The 17929-nt window shown below is 37.1% G+C and overlaps 1 protein-coding gene across 1 annotated transcript; it reads right to left on the bottom strand.

Moving 5' to 3' along the window:
* Nucleotides 1–15829: 15829 nt before the first annotated feature.
* Vmn1r29 (vomeronasal 1 receptor 29) lies at nucleotides 15830–16741 on the bottom strand. Its single transcript, NM_053232.1, has one exon. It carries the CDS (start codon nucleotides 16739–16741, stop codon nucleotides 15830–15832), a length of 912 nt encoding a protein of 303 aa, NP_444462.1.
* Between the last annotated feature and the right edge of the window lie 1188 nt (nucleotides 16742–17929).

The raw sequence follows: 17929 nt of genomic DNA, 5'->3' as shown, positions 1-17929 counted from the left end.
TCTGCACATGTGCCAGGGTAGTTTTCCACTCCATGTGCTCTGCCTTCCCCGTGACAACAACTCGGCCAATGGGCTGCAACCAATCAGGGAGCGACATGTCCTAGGCGCAGGATAATTCTCCTTAAAAGGGACGGGGTTTTGCCATTTTCTCTCTTGCTCCTGAAGAAGTAAGCAATAAAGCTTTTGCCGCAGAAGATTCCGGTTGTCCTGAGCGTGTTCTTTCTGGTGGGAACAAAAGCTTGGGATAAGATTCAATGCAATTCCCATCAAAATTCCAACTCAATTCTTCACAGAAATAGAAAGAGAAATTCTCAAATTTATCTCAATAATACAACCCAGGATAGAAGAAACCATTCTTAACAATAAAAGAACTTCTGAGCAAATCACTATTCCTGACCTCAAGCTATATCAGATTAATAGTGATCAAAACCACATTTTATTGGCACAGAAACAGGCAGATAGATCAATGGAATAGAATTGAAGACCCAGAAAGGAACCCACCCATTTGATCTTTGACACTTGATCTTTGACAAAGGAGCCAAAACCATTCAGTGGAAAAAAGACAGAATTTTCAACAAAAGGTGCTCCTTCAACTGGCAGTCAGCCTGTAGAAGAATGCAAACTGGTACATTCTTATCTCATTGTAAAAAGCTCAAGTCCAAAAGGATCAGGGGGCTCCACATAAAATAAGATAAGCTGAATCTAATAGAAGAGAAAGTGGGAAAGAACCTTAAACACATGGGTACAGGGGAAAAATTCCTGAACAGAACACCAATGCCTTATGTTTCAAGTTCAAGAATTGACAAATGGGACCTCATAAAATTTCAAAGCTTCTGTAAGGAAAAGGACACTGTGAATAGGACAAAACAGCAATTGAGAGATTAGGAAAAGATCTTTACCAACCTTACATCCTATAGAGGGCTATACAAGAACCCAAGAAGTTAGTCTCCAGACAACCAAATAACCCTATTTAAAAACGGGATTCAAGGATAAACAGAGATTCACTACAGAGGAATCTTGAATGGCTAAGAAGCACTTAAAGAACACTTTAAAGTCCTCGGTGATCAGAGAAATGCAAAGTAAATGACCCTGAGATTCCACCATACACCAATCAAAATAACTAAGATCAAAACCTCAGGTGACCGCACATGTTTGCAAGGATATGGAGAAAGAGGACGACTCCTCCATTGTTGGTGGAATTGCAAACTGGCACAACCTCTCTGGAAATCAATTTGGAGATTCCTCAGAAGATTGGCAATAGATCTACTTGAAGATCCCCTTATACCACTATTGGGCATGTACCACAAGATGCCCTACCATGCCACTGGGCCATGTGTTCCACTATGTCCATAGAGCCCATGCTTGTGATAGAAACTGGAAACAACCCAGATGTCCCACAACAGAATGGATACAGAAAATGTGGCTCATTTACACAATGGAATACTACACACCACCACATCTTACAGGCTGGTCACTATTGTAGACTGCTGGTTTTATACCTGGGTTTGTTTTACCTTTCTCCTTTGGTACTGTGTATGGTAATTTCTAGTACCATAAACTCTCATCTACAGGTATGGACACTTTAATGTGCTTAATTAAAGTCACCAGATTAATTTCTCTATGTATAATGAGTTGTGTAAGTGCTGTCTTCAGGAAGAAGGTATTAGCAGAAGGTTGTAGACAGCACATAATGGACTGGACTATATCTTGCATTGTTTTTAAGTTTCCTTTGACCAACACCATCATGAGATATAATGAAATCCCAGTAATGGAAGCTTCATTTTGTAACTAGAAATTTCATTTGGGGTACTGTTTCTCCTCTAATTTTGTGATTTCATTTAGATTGCATTTATATATGTATATATTTTGAAAATTGCTACTGTATTAAGTTTCAATATGACTGGTTTAAGGTGGAATCTCAGGGAAAGTGAGCTTAGAAAATCTCACGGATTTTTAATACGGATATTTTTCTGCTTCCTAGCCCTCTTTTTGACAGAGTTTAAGTGTTGATAGTGATTATATTTGCATTGGGGTAGGGTCCTTTCTTCAGTGCATAGCATATGGATAATTCAACATGATTCAAAAAAAATCCTTTTTGAGCCTATTTACCCCAGAATTCACAAATGACCACAGAAGACATGATATGATTTCAAGAGAAGTATTGTACCCTAGAACTGTGCTTATGGTATGGAGAGAAGCTTGCAGAATTAAACACGTGATGAGATCTACTTATGTGTGGATGTACCTTAGAACTCTGAACAGTGGCAGTATCATCACTATTGTAGCAGAAAAATGAAGTGCAACAACCTTAACAAAAGTCTTCAAATATATAAGATAGTTTTGAAAAACTTTAACATATGAAGTGAAGGGCTTGTATTACAGGTATTAAAGAAAGAAATTGAAGGTGTGGTTTAGAGGATGGAAAGATTATTCATGGCTGTTGATGAGGAGGATTAACATAGTAAAACCAGACATCTTACTTGTAGCAGTCTACAGATTCAGTGCAAATAAATACTTCAACACAGTCTTCACATAACTTGAAAGGACAATTAACTTCATATGGAATACAAAACAGCAAAAACAAACAAAAAGGCAGGATAGCTACAACACTACTGAAAACTTTTCAAGGTATTGTTATTCCAAATGTTGGGAAGAGAAAGACCACTGATCCAAATCATCATAGTCAAAATAAATGAAGCAAGAAATTGGTCAATGAAAGCTTTTTTATTCATGTAAACAGACTGTCCCCACATAAGTTGTATTTGGGAGGTCAGTATTTATATGAGAAAGACAAAGCTTTCATAGATCAAGAGTAGGAGGTTTCCTAGTAGGGGACTGGGTGGGAAAACCAGACATGGTTATAAGAACCTTATGCTTATATTACTACTCCTGAATAAAGTTTTTCAGAGTTTGATCAGGAAATTGTCTTGCTCTCATTCTTTGTATTTCTTGTCCCTCTCACTTTCTTTCCTCTGCCCTAGGTCACCACTGATTATGCCTGCAGGTCAGGGCACAGGTACACAGACATGATAGAAAAAAAGTTGGTAATACTCTTGATTTCATTGTGCCTGGAAAAGCACTTTCTGAATAGAACACTGCTTAGACAAGTACTAAAAACAGCAATTAATAAATGGGATCTTCATTAAAAGTATTTAACATGGAAAAAGGCATATTCATTCAGACAAATAAGACAGAATGGGATGAGGTGATTTTACCAACTGCACATCTTGGTGTTTGTTCTAGGGTTTTTATGCAGTGATAAAACATGATAAACAAAAACTAAGTTGTGGAGGAATGAAATTATTCAACTTATACTTCCACATTGCTTTTCATCACCAAAAAGTCAGGACAGTAATTCCCACAGGGTAGAATCCTGGAGGTAGGAGATGATGCAAAAACCATGGAGGAGTGATACTTTCTGGCTTGCTTCATCTGGCTTCCTTCAACTCTTTTGTATCGAACCTATGACCACCATAACCCGTATTCTCATATCCCTACATTAGTCTGGTGTATGGATCCACATGCTCTCTTTCAGTATTGTTTTATTATAAGTGCCTTTTAAGATTGAATTTTGACATAGGTAAGCCTCCACCAGTGTTCCAACATCCTAGAAAATCCTTGAAGCTGATGAGCTTGGAATTCAGTAGGAATTCAGTAAGTATGTTACCTATTCAATAACATTCAAATTTACTTCTAGGAGAGATGGTATAGGCATTACAAAGAATGGAGCTAGAATAGTTCAGGGCTAGTCTGCAGAGTGATTACTTAGGATCGCAACCAGTCTTACCCAAACAAGGGAATACACAATGGCCTAGCCAATGGATGGGTTTACCATGAAAGAGTTAGGGAATCCCACTGAGACAGGAATCTTCACTACATTCACTACAGCCAGGTACAGCAGGCTACATTGCATATTAGAAGCAAGTTGGTGAATTCTTCTGATAAATGGACATTGCCCACAGATACTTTAAAGAACAGCCAAGTTAGGCCTCATGCAAGAATTTATCAAGGCCTAGGAAATAGGGGGTTTGTGGTATTGCATTATTCATGAGAAGGTCTACTAGAGCAGAATCCCCTGGTGCTAGCTTTCACAAGGCTCAAAGGAGTAGCACAAACTGTGATTAGGGTATGAAATCCTTACCAGTCATTAGCTGACCCTAGGCAGGGCTGTTTTATCTTTACTGTAAATATTTCCTGGTTCCTGTAAGTCTTTTTGAAGTCATTCCTTTGTTTTGTGTCAGGTAACTTCAATGCACTTTGCCTGCCATGACATCCTACCCCTTTGTTTTCTGTATTATATAAGACTGGTGTTCACTTTGTGAAAATACACTCAGATTCTACACACTCTCTTGTGTCATTTCTGTTTCTCATTCGCCTCTCGTTTGCCCACCTGCAACTAGAGACCCATTCCACGCAGATAGAAGACCCAAAAAGGGGATAGTCTATGGCAATAACCCAAGTGACAATGGGGTCATTTCCTGGTGTAATCCCATTAGGATTGGTCTCTTTATGATAAACTTGAGTTTGGGCTTACTCATCACTAACCCACAGGGAAGTTTTTGGAGAGGAACCATGAACTCTCATTAGAACAGGTTTTATAGGAAAGGAAGTAAGTGATGCAGGGTTTAGCTTGCCAAGCATCTAACTGAATGACTATTGTAAGCTGACAGGTAGGTGCTCTGAAGCAAGACCAAATACAATTGCAAACCGAAAGTACACCTGAAACAATCAGATTAATCTTAACTGTTGCTGTTAAGTAGCTAGGTGTAACTCAGGCCAAGGACAAGCCTTGCGGTCCTTCTGGTATGCGGGTGTAGCTTGGGTTCAGCTTTGGGTCAAGTTCTCAGTCTTCTTTTCCTTTGTCTTTTTAAGATAGAGGCTGGTTCTAAGATAGGGTTGGTTTGGCCTCTCAGTAATGGTTAGTCCCAAATCAATTCATGGTGGAGCATTCATACTTGGAAAGTGTCTGTTGACTAAGACTAACAGTGAAAAAGTGACTCCAATTGAAATTTTTATCAACAAGTGATTTCTTTTCTTGAATGGGTTAACATATATCCTGGTCTCTGTGAGCACATAGTTGACCAAATGCATTTTAAAAATAGTTTTTCAAGCACCCAACAAAATCAGTTTCTTTCATTTGGCAATGCCAGGAGTAAATATTTAGATTTCTACATCAAAATATATTAATTATCCATTATTCTATCATTAATTAGCATAAAGGGATCTAGATTTCCTGCCTCTTCTGCTACATCCACTCTAGTAGTGACAAGCGCAACAGGACCTGAAAACCTGGGCACTGTCCTGAGGCGAAAAGTTTACAGAAACTTAGTCTCCTGGAATTGTGGCATCCTGTATAAAGAATGCTCCAATGTCCTTGCTTTAGTTGGTAAATGGATCTGTGTGCTTTCCCATAATATTGCTTTATTATAAGTGCTCTTAAGGATTGATTTTTTGACATATACATAACTTAGATTATAGGCAGTCCTTGATCTGACCCTGGGCATGGATAGCTAAGTCACTGCCCTACACAGAAATTTACCATTTTCTGGGAAGAAGGAAGTTTTTGATCAAAGGAGGAACCAAAGTAGATACTTAGAACTACAGATAGCTGAGGTACACAAATACGCAAATATTTACAATGGCCTAGAGGGAAGGTGGACTATAAAATAGACTAGAATAGGAAGTATGGCAAGGCCATGAAGCCCTTGCACCTGGCTTCTAAGATTAAGTGGACCTTAGGTGGAGCTGCTTTTGAATCACAGTTGTTAACATTGAATTTTATCCCAGTTGGTTCCTGCCAGTTCTTCCGTGTTTGCATTCCTCTATTTTGTGTAAGAATTCAGTAACCTCATTGTACCTTGCCAGTGTGTCACCTAATTTCCCTATTTTCTTCTGTATAAAAAGTTTGATGCTCGATTTGACACATTACATTCAGATCCACACGCCCTTGTGTCCAGTCTGTTTGTCAACCCAATTCCCACCGACTCTATGCCCATCTGCTGGAACCCCTGATTCCTAGGGATTGAGGGAGGTCGATTAGGCCCAGTCCATGGCACTCTTCCTCAAGATTTCATACTGGCCCACTATACTGACATTGTGTTGCTTAGACCCTAGAAAATATCAGCAGTAAATGAATGAAAAATGCAGTAAATTCTTACTAAAAAGTTTAGTATCTGATACATATCCAGTCTGTATAATATGTAAATTTCGAAAAATTCTCGTCTATATTACTAAAATAGAATAAATGAATAAATGTTAGAGTACAGTGTAGACATAACATAAAAAATATTACCATCTAATTGTGCATAGTTAGTCACCATTTTAGAAAAATTGGTATTTGTGATATTAAACATTACATTTCAAAATTACATGTTGAAATAAACTTTCTCTTAGTTATATACTAATTGGTTAGTTTTATTTCAATTTTGTTGAAAGACTATTGAGGCTGATAGTTTAGAAAATAAAGTAGTTATTTATTTTACACATACCTAGCGTTACAGGAGATATCACAGTACTTCATTTCAAATGACATTACAGAGCCATAGTAAGAAAAACAGCACAGTATTGGTAGCAGATCTGATATATCGACCCATCCAGCAGGTCCAGTTATTCCTGGGTCTCGAGGGGACTGCTCCTAAAAGCAAATGGGGGGTGAGAAAGAAACGGAGACCAGGAACAGAAGCGGCACAGAGCCAAATCTGAATCTTGTCAAGGTCTCGTTGTATTCAGCTAAACTTGTAGTTTTTATACAAAAAGATCAAAGGGGAAATAACCCTTACGCAGAAGAGCAGGGGAGGGGGCAGTGGTAATTTTCCTTGGTGACTACAAGGGGAGGTGTGATATCTAAAATTACATCTTGTGGTTCTGACATCTGCTGTTTGCATCAGTCAGGTCTGGAGTCATCTTGCGGTAATTCTGAAACAGTCCGTTGGTGACCTTCATCTGGACTTAGTTAGTCAGCCTGGGGAGGAGGTCCAACTTTATGTCTTGGTAGTTCAATTGGATTATTATAAAAAAATTAGTTTTGGCTCCCAACAACATATGAAATAATGGAATGGAACAGAAGAATGGAATAATGGAATAGACATAAGGTTATGTAGCTGCAGCTACAGATCTTTAACAAAGATACTAACAATACACACTGGGGAGCGGTCGGATCTCACTAAATATTGAGGGAAAATGTTATGTCCACGTGTAAGATAATTAATCTATAGCATTATATCTTACACTGCACAAAAATTACTTCCAATTGTCTTAAAGACATTAACATAAGATTGGAGTCTCTGAAAATATTAAAGGAAAAAGTAGGGGAAACACTTCAGCAAATAAGTATAGGCAAGGACTTTTTATGTCAGATTCCAGATAGTAAGGAAGTAAGACCAACAGTTAATAACTGTACCCTTGGGAAATTAAACATTTTCTGCATAGCAAAAGAAATAGTGGAAAAAAGTAAAATGACAGTTCACAAAATGGGAGGAAAATATGGGCCAGCTGTACATCTGAGAGATGATTATTATCTAAAGTATTCTAAATTACTAAAAAAACAAAACAAAAGAAAACAAAACAACGCCCCCCCCAAATTAAGCAAGAATTCAATCAATCCAAGTAATAAATGGGCTAATGACATACACAGAACTCATATAACTCTATAAATATATAAGTAATTCAATTTGAGAAAATGATCTAAACAGTTTTTCTTTTTCAGAAATACAAATTTCCAACAAGTGTGTGAAAACATGCACAGTTTACTCATATGATGATGATGGAGGAATTTAAGAAAGACATACATGAAAACACAGGTAATCAGCTAGAAGCCTTTAAAGAGGAAACACAAAAATGACTTAGAGAGTTACAGAAAAACAAACCAAACAGGAGATGGAATTGAACAAAACAATCCAAGATCAAAAGAGGGAAATAGAAACAATAAAGAAAACCCAAAGGGAGACAACTCTGGAGATAGAAAACCTAGGAAAGAAATCAGGAACCGTAGATGTGAGCATCAGCAACAGAATACAAGAGACAGAAGAGATAATCTCAGGTGCAGAAGATTCCATAGTGAACATGGACACAACAATAAAAGAAAATGCAAAATGCAAAAAGATCCTAACTCAAAACATCCATAAAATCCAGGACACAATGAGACGACCAAAACTAGGGAAATAGAAGTAGGTGAGAATGAAGATTTTCAACTTAAAGGTCCAGAAAATATCTTCAACAAAATTATAGAAGGAAACTTTCCATACCTAAAGAAAGAGATGCCCAAGAACATACAAGAAGACTACAGAACTCCAAATAGACTGGTCCAGAAAAGAAATTCCATCTGACACATAATAACCAGAACAAAAAATGCACTAAATAAAGACAAAATATTAAAAGCAGCAAGGGAAAAAGGTCAAGTAACATATAAAGGCAGGCCTATTAGAATTACTCCAGACTTCTCACCAGAGAGTATAAAAGCCAGAAGAACCTGGACAGATGTTATACAGACACTAAGAGAACACAAATGCCAGCCCAGGTACTATACCCAGCAAAACTCTCAATTAGAATAGAGGGAGAAATCAAAGTACTCCATGATAAAACCAAATTCACACAATATCTTTCCACGAATCCAGCCCTTGAAAGTATAATAAAGGGAAAACACCAACACAAGGATGGAAAATACACAGTAGAAAAAGCAAGAAAATAATCCTTCAACAAACCTAAAAGAAGACAGCCACAAGAACAGAATGGTAACTAACAACAAAAATAAGAGAAAGTAACAATATCTCTTAATATCAATGTTCTCAATTCCCAATAAAAAGACATAGACTAACAGACTGGCTACACAAACAGGACCCAACAAATTGCTGCTTACAGGAAACCCATCTCAGAGAAAAAGACAAACACCAACTCAGAGTGAAAGGCTGGAAAACAATTTTCCAAGCAAGTGGTCTGAAGAAACAAGCTGGAGTAGTCATTCTAAGGTCGAATAAAATTGACTTCCAACCCAAAGTTATCAAAAAAGACAAGGAGGGGCACTTCATACTCATCAAAGGTAAAATCTTCCAAGAGGAACTCTCAATTCTGAATATCTATGCTCCAAATACAAGGGCAGCCACATTCATTAAAGAAACCTTAGTAAAGCTCAAAGTACACAATGCACCTCACACAATAATAGTGGGAGACTTCAACACCCAACTTTCATCAATGAACAGATCGCGGAAACAGAAACTAAACAGAGACAGTGAAACCTACAGAAGTTATGAAACAAAGGGATTTAACAGATATGTACAGAACATTTTTTCCTAAAACAAAAAGATATACCTTCTTCTCAGCACCTCATGGTACCTTCTCTAAAATTGACAATATAATTGATCACAAAACAGTGAAAAAAAGTATTGAAATTGTCCCATGCATCCTATCAGATCACCATGGACTAAGGCTGATCTTCAATAACAATATAAATTATAGAAATCCAACATTCACGTGGAAACTGAAGAACATTCAATGATACCTTGGTAAAGGAAGGAATAAAGAAAGAGATTAAAGACTTTTTAAAGTTTAATGAAAATGAAGCCACAACATACCCAAACTTATGGGACACAATGAAAGCATTTCTAAGAGGAAAACTCATATCTCTGAGTGCCTCCAAAAAGAAACTAGAGAGAGCACATACTAGCAGCTTGACAACACAACTAAATGCTCTAGAACAAGGAAGCAAATTCACCCAAGAGGAGTAGACAGCAGGAAATAATCAAACTCGGAATCGAAATCAACCAATTGGAAACAAGAAGAACTATTCAAAGAATCAACCAATTCAGGAGCCGGTTCTTTGAGAAAATCAACAAGATAGATAAAGCTTTAACCAGACTCACTATATGGCACAGGGGAAGCATTTTAATTAACAAAATCAGAAATGAAATGGGAGAAATAACAACAGATCCTGAAGAAATAAAAAACACCATCAGATCCTTCTACAAAAGCTATACTCAACAAAACTGGAAAACCTGGATGAAATGGACAAATTTCTAGACAAATACCAGGTACCAGAGTTAAATCAGGATCAGATTAATGACCTAAACAGTCCTATATCCCCTAAAGAAATAGAAGCGTCATTAAAATTCTTCCAACCAAAAAAAGCACAGGACAAGATGCAGAGTTTAGTGCAGAGTTCTATGAAACCTTCAAAGAAAATCTAATTCCAGTTATTCCCAAACTATTCCATAAAATAGAAGTAGAAGATACTCTACCCAGCTCATTCTATGAAGCCACAATTACTCTGATACCTAAACCACATAAAGACCCAACAAAGATAGAGAGCTTCAGACCAATTCCCTTATGAATATTGATGCAAAATTACTCAATAAAATTCTCACTAACCGAATCCAAGAACATATCAAAACAATCATCCATCCTGATCAATTAGGTTTCATTCCAGGGATGCAGGGATGATTTAATATACGGAAATACATCAACGTAATCCACTATATATACAAACTCATAGACAAACATCACATGATAATCTCCTTAGATGCTGAGAAAACATTTGACAAAATCCAACACCAATTCATGATAAAAGTCTTGGAAAGATCAGGAATTCAAGGCCCATACCAGACATGATAAAAGCAATGTACACCAAGCCAGTAGCCAGCATCAAAGTAATCCCACTAAAATCAGGGACTAGACAATGATGCCCACTTTCTCTCTACCTATTCAATATAGTACTTGAAATTCTAGACAGAGCAATTAGACAACAAAAGGACATCAAGGGGATACAAATTGGAAAGGAAGAAGTCAAATTATCACTATTTGTAGATGATATGATAATATATATAAGTGACACTAAACTTCTACTAGAGAGCTCCTAAACCTGATAAACAGCTTCAGGCTAGTAGCTGAATATAAAATTAACTCAAACAAGTCAATGATCTTTCTCTACACAAAGGATTAATAGGCTGAGAAAGAAATTAGGGGAATACTACCCTTCTCAATAGTCACAAATAATATAAAATACTTTGGTGGGACTCTAACTAAGGAAGTGAATTATCTGTATGATAAGAACTTCAAGTCTCTGAAGAAAGAAATTAAAGAAGATCTCAGAAGATGGAAAGATTCCCATGCTCGTGGATTGGGGGGGTCAATATAGTAAAAATGGCTATATTGCCAAATGCATTCTATAGATTTACACAATCCCACTTCAAAATTCCATCTCATTTCTTCAAGGAATTAGAAAAGGCAATTTGCATATTCATCTGGAATAACAGAAAACCTAGAATAGTAAAAACTCTTCTCAATGATAAAGGAACCTCTGGTGGAATCACCATGACTGACCTAAAGCTCTACTACAGAGCGAATTTTGATAAAAAACTGCATGGTACTGGTATAGCAACAGACAAGTAGACCAAGGGAAGAGAATGGAAGACCAAGAAATGAACCCACACAACTATGGTCACTTGAGCTTTGACAAGGGAGCTAAAACCATCAGGTGGAAAAAAGACAGCATTTTCAACAAATGGTGCTGGCACAAATGGCAGTTATCATGTAGAAGAATGAGAATTGATCCATTCCTATCTCCTTGTACTAAGGTCAAATGTAAGTGGATCAAGGAATTCCACATAAAACCAGAGACACTGCAACTTATACAGGAGAAAGTGGGGAAAAAAATCCTCCAAGGTATGGGCACAGGGGAAAAAATCCTGAATAGAACTGCAATGGCTTGTGCTGTAAGATCGAGAATCGACAAATGGGACCTAATAAAATTGCAAAGCTTCTGAATGGCAAAAGACACTGTCAATAAGACAAAAAGGCCACCAACTGATTTGGAAAAGATCTTTACCAATCCTAAATCAGATAGGGGACTAATATCCAATATATAGAAAGAACACATTTAGGGGGACTCCAGAAAAATCAAATAACCCCATTAAAATGGGGCTCAGAGTTAAACAAAGAATTCTCACCTGAGGAAATACTGAATGGCTGAGAAACTCTTGAAAAAATGTTCAGCATCCTTAACCATCAGGGAAATACAAATTAAAATGACCCTGAGATTCTACCTCACACCAGTAAGACTTGCTAAGATCAAAAATTCAGGTGACAGCAGATGCTGGAGAGGATGTGGAGAAAGAGGAACACTCCTCCATTTTTGGTGGGATTGCAAGCTTGTACAACCACTTTGGAAATCAGTCTGGCAGTTCCTCAGAAAATTGGACATAGTACTACTGGAGGATCCAGCAATACCTCCTCTGAGTATCTATCCAGAAGATGTTCCAACTGGTAATAAGGACACATGCTTCACTATGTTCATAGCAGCCTTATTTATAATAGCCAGAAGCTGGGAAGAACCCAGATGTCCCTCAACAGAGTGATGGATACAGAAAATGTCATACATTTACACAATGAAGTACTACTCAGCTGTTAAAAAGAATGAATTTATGAAATTCCTAGGCAAATGGATGAACCTGGAGGGCATCATCCTCTGTGAGGTACCCAATCACAAAAGAACTCACATGATATGTACTCACTGATAAGTGGATATTAGCCCAGAAACTTTGAATACCCGATACAAGTTGCAAAATACATGAAACTCAAGAAGAATCAAGACCAAAATGTGGTCTGTTTGCCCCTTTTTAGAATTCAGAAAAAACACCCATGGAAGGAGTTACAGTGACAAAGTTTTGAGCTGAGATGAAAGGATGGACCATCTAGAGATTGCCACACCCGGGGATCCATCCCATAATCAGACTCCAAATGCTGACACCATTGCATATGCCAGCAAGATTTTGCAGAAAGAACCCTGATATAGCTGTCTCTTGTGAGGCTATGCTGGTGTCTGGCAAACACAGAAGTGGATGATCACAGTCAGCTATTGGTTGGAACACAGGGCCCCCAATGAAGGAGCTAGAGAAAGTACCCAATAGCTGAAGAAGTCTCTAACCCTATAGGTGGAACAACAATATGAACTAACCAGTACCCCCAGAGCTCATGTCTCTTGCTGCATATGTAGCAGAAGAAGGCCTAGTTGGCCATCATTGTGAAGAGAGGCCCCTTGGTCTTGCAAACTTTATATGCCTCATTACAGGGGAACACAAGGGCCAAGAAGTGGGAGTGGGTGGGTAGGGGAGTGGGGGGAGGGTATGAAGGACTTTTGGGATACCATTTCAAATGTAAATGAAGAAAATCCCTAATAAAGAAAAGAAAACTAAACACAGTAGACGCTTTCAAAATATATACATATAAAAAGACAATTTAAATTACATTGCCACATAAAAAGTGAGACAAAACCCCTAATGAAATCCTTCATCACCAAATGAAGCTTTCAGTACTGATAATCAGTTCAATATAATTGAGTTGTTGATTAAATGGGGTCTATGGGAACCCCCAAACAGCCCAAAGTATTGTCAAGGCATTAAAGCCATATTCCTGAATACAGCAATTGCACAACTCATTGAATATGGTAAAATGAAGGTGGTGACTACTACAGTCTTTACTCCTGTAGGTCAGAATTTATGGTTCTGGAAGGAAACTTGCATACTACCAAAGGAGAAAGGTCAACACTAACCCATCTAAAAAATCTTCAGTCTACAATGGTGTGTCATTCCTATAAGATGTGCTCATGCAATAGTAGGCCAAAACTTGTGGGAGTAAAAAAAATCTGTTTAGTTTAAAGCATGAAATCCATGAGATTGAAACCATATCCAGCACTGTAAGTATCTGAAATGAGATAGATGAAGGAGAAAATGGAATAATAATGTTCTGCCAAAAAAAGTAGCAATAAAAATGACTTCTAATGACATACTACTAAACTCATAGACCTGAGTCTGCTTTTGACATCATTAAAGAAGTAAAGAAGCTTCTTACAGAAGATGGAGATAGATACAGTGACCCACAGCTAGAAAATACACATAGTGAGAGACATTAAGACAGTCAACCCTGTATGGAAAGTCTCCATAAAATTCTTCTTTAAGGAGCACAAGGAATTCTTTGGAAAAGGTGGTAGAAAGACTAGAATAAGCTAGAATGAATAGAAAGCATCAAGGAAACAAATCCTTATAAATATATTAAAATGGACATGCATACAAACTCAGAGACTGTGACAACGTGCACAGGAACTGTTTAGGGTGTGCCTGTGGTGTCCTAGAGTAGAACTGATACACACCCCCTCCATAATCAAACATCTGTCTGCCTTTGAAGCAATTTGCAAATAAAAAATAACTTTTCTTCATAGTAGTCTCACTGGAGAAACAAACTACTCTTAAGGGTAGGCTCTATGCCTGACAGTAGATGGACAACACAAAACAGTCTTAATGGAGTCTTTAGTGAGCCTTTGCCTATATACTTTGAATTCTGTTTTTGTATTTTTATGAGATCTCTGTGTGAGAACTTGTGTGTCTGTCTGTTTGTTGTGTTTTGCTTTGGCACATTTTTCTTCTGTGTGTTTTCTCCTATTCTAATTTATTTATTTTCTTTTATCTTATAATTTATTTTACTTTTATTTCTTAGAGGCCTGCTTATTTTCTAAAGAGAGAAAGAAATGTTAGTTTGGATGGGGTAGGAGGTGAGGAGGAACTATAAGGAACGGCAGAAGGAGAAACACTAAACACTTTATAGTATATGAATTGTTTTCTCAATAAAAGAACAGAACAATTTTATATGGGGGGGGTATGGTGGTGAATACTTCTAATCCCAGAATGGGAGAGGTGGAAACTGGAAGAGCCATGATATTATGATCTTCACCCACATCATAGACAGAGAGATCCTCTATAAAGACACAAGGTGAATGGCAAGTGAGGAACAACAGCCAAAGTTGTCTCCTGGCCTCCATGTGCACATATACACACATTCTTCAGCTGTACACACATACATACATACATACATGCATACAGATACATAATAAATACATTGTACAACATGCATGTATATATAATTTTTTACCAATAATATTTCTATAACTCGATAGAAAAATGTACAAATAGACGGGTACATAATATTTTTTATATAACTAATTAAGTAACTGTTGAAAAATCTGAATTTTTATACTCATATTATTTTTATGGATCCAGAGAAATTAAGGAATATAATTACAGCTACAATAAAATATTGAAACTATTACTTATTTATGTGCATAAGTTCAAATCTTTTCAAAAGGGCTATCATTAAGGAAATTCTTTTCAGTAACTCCAGCATCAAAAAGACATTTATGATAAAAAGTAAAATGTAGAAAGAGAATTTATGTGTAAATATCAACTTATTGTACACAATTAACTTAAGAACTCTATAGTGCTTGGAAACAGAAATGCCAAAAAATATATGTATAATACCACTAAATTTATTTAAATCATATGAAGAATCTTGCTTTGCTATTAAAACCATTGAAGTTAAAAATGAAACATATTACAGCTGCATATGTAGCAGAGGATGGCTTACTTGGTCATTAATGAGAGGAAAGGCCCCTGGTCCTGTGAAGGTTTTATGCCCCAGTGTAGGGAAATGCCAGGGCCAGGAAGCAGAAGAGGGAGGGTTGGTGAGCAGGGAGAGAGGATTGGGGATAGGGGTTTTCAGAGAGGAAAAAAGAAAAAGGGATATCATTTGAAATGTAAATAGAGAAAATATCTAATAAAAAAAAGAAAAAAGAAAAAAACCCAAAGCATGTGTATTTTAGAAGTAAAATAATTGGGTCTGCACAGAATAACTCCTTATAACCAGCTGTATGTGTAATTCCTGGAGATCCTATGTACTCTTCTTACCTCTGTGGGCACTAGGAATATACAATGTATGCATGAATGCTAACATGATACTTATACATATTAGTAAAAGTAAATTAATATGTCTTTAAAGAAAAGAAAAAACATATTTAAAAAAAATTCTGGCGGTGCTTTGACTGCATGTTTTCCAACATAATTATTATTCTATTATCAGAAGTGATTTGTACCAAAGGAGTAATTGTGGGATAGGCACACATCACAAACTTCTGAACAGTCAGGACTACTGGGTCATACATCCATAACATGACTGAGGTGGATGAGATGATAAAGTCCACCCAGTACATGACCACAAAGAAGACCACAAGCAGTAAGATGGTCTGGGTGGCCCTTTTCTCAGGGGATGCTCTCAGATAGCTGATGCTATGAAGATGCTTGCATTGCCTCTGATGCCTGAACAAAATATTCAACATGTATGTGCTTGTAGTCAGCATGACTCCTACAAGAAAAACATCTCTGGAGATTGACACTGTTAAAATCAATCCTTTGATGATGTAGTTCTTTGGTAAGAGTGTACAGGATTTAGTGACCTTCATCTGGTTGGTTTCACTTAAGTTGGTAAAACCACCAACATATAAGATCTGGTTACTACTGTAGAGCAAATTGAAAGACCAAATACAGAAGAAAGCATAGATCAAGTACATTTTCAGTCTTGGTTTGAATTTTGCCAACAGTGAGGTACTGGGACTGATTGTGACAGCCTGGACCACACTCAGGAGGCAGGTGTTGCAGATAGAGAGGCCTCTCATCACCCTGCTTATGTAAAATATTGTCTTACATTTGAAGTCATTCTCAATGTTCAGTGTCTCAAATATGTCTGTAAGCCAAATATCCCCTCCAGCAAGGAACATCATTATGTGAACGAAGGTCAGTTGACAGGAGATCAGGTCTGTGGGTTTAGGTCTGTGACCTAGGATTATGAAAATATAGAAAAAAAGTAGAAACATATTGGCTAAAACTCCAAGTCCAGCTTGGAAATAAAGAACATTCTTGAATAAGGACATAAGTGCAGTGTGTATTCATCTTAAGAGCATAATAGAGGTTTACTTCACATATCTGAAAAAAAGTAACAGATTATTACAGTTATGAATGTTCCTAGATGTCTCCCAGGTTAGTCCCCATCCAAACACCTTTGTGAGAAAGGACTTCAGATTAAAGAACTAACTTCCAGCTACCAAGAAAAATGCATTTTTCTTTCCTTTTTGGAGGAAAAAATATAAATTTTTAATAGAATATAGTACTAATTGCTTCTTAGGTTTCCATGATATTTTACCTATGTACCTCTTTGTTTAGTATTTATCTCCTACCATTTTCTAAGAAGGCCCCCTTTTCTTATTTTTCTTGATACCTATACTCTGGTTTTCTGCTCTTTATTGTTCCAGCTCCCTTGCCTACCCTGCAATAGTCCTGTTTTGCTTTTCTGGTTTTTGTTGTTACTACATGCTACATAATCACATCTGAAGATGTAGAGCTGAGAGCCTCTAGTAAGAGGCAATATATAACATTAAGACAAACATAGTTTTCAACACATTATGTCAAATATGAAACACTGAAGATGACCAGATAATGATGCTGTTAGCTAATTTCTGTTTTAAAAGATTCCTTCTTATGCAGTGGAAAACAAGTTCCCCAGTATTATCATATATCATCAATATCCACACACTTTTTATAGTTTCACTCAACAGTATTATATTTAATTCCTATTTTAGTTATTTGGCCTATTTACTTCCAGAGATCATCTTGTAACATACCCATTAATATGATACCACAAATCAATCATTTAATAGTCACATGATTTTAGCTCCCCCAAAACTTAATCTTGTAAAGGGATGGATCATTCCATTTGCCAGAGGCAAGCTTCTGATTATCTTACCAACATACGTTTACTACACATTGAGGTTCTGCTTTAAAAAGCTCCCGACTCATGCTGGAGAGATGGCTCAGTGGTCAAGAGCTCTTCTTGCTTTGGAACAACCTGGGTTTGATTCTCTAGAATGACATCATGGCTTGGAACCATCACGACTCAGGGATGCATTGCCCTTTATGAAATGCACGCAAGTTGTGCACACATAATACATGTAGGCAAAACATACGTGTATGTAAAATAAGGTAAATGAACAAAGCTCTAGGATGATTGTGAGAGGCCAGCACCTGAGTTCTTGTTCTCTCTTGAAGGTAGCCAAGGGTAAAGA

The sequence above is a fragment of the Mus musculus genome, chromosome 6, assembly GCF_000001635.26.
Source record: "Mus musculus strain C57BL/6J chromosome 6, GRCm38.p6 C57BL/6J".
In the NCBI taxonomy this organism is placed as follows: Eukaryota; Metazoa; Chordata; class Mammalia; order Rodentia; family Muridae; genus Mus; species Mus musculus.
Note: the sequence above shows the minus strand (reverse complement) of the source record. Positions and strands in the feature narration are given on the sequence as shown.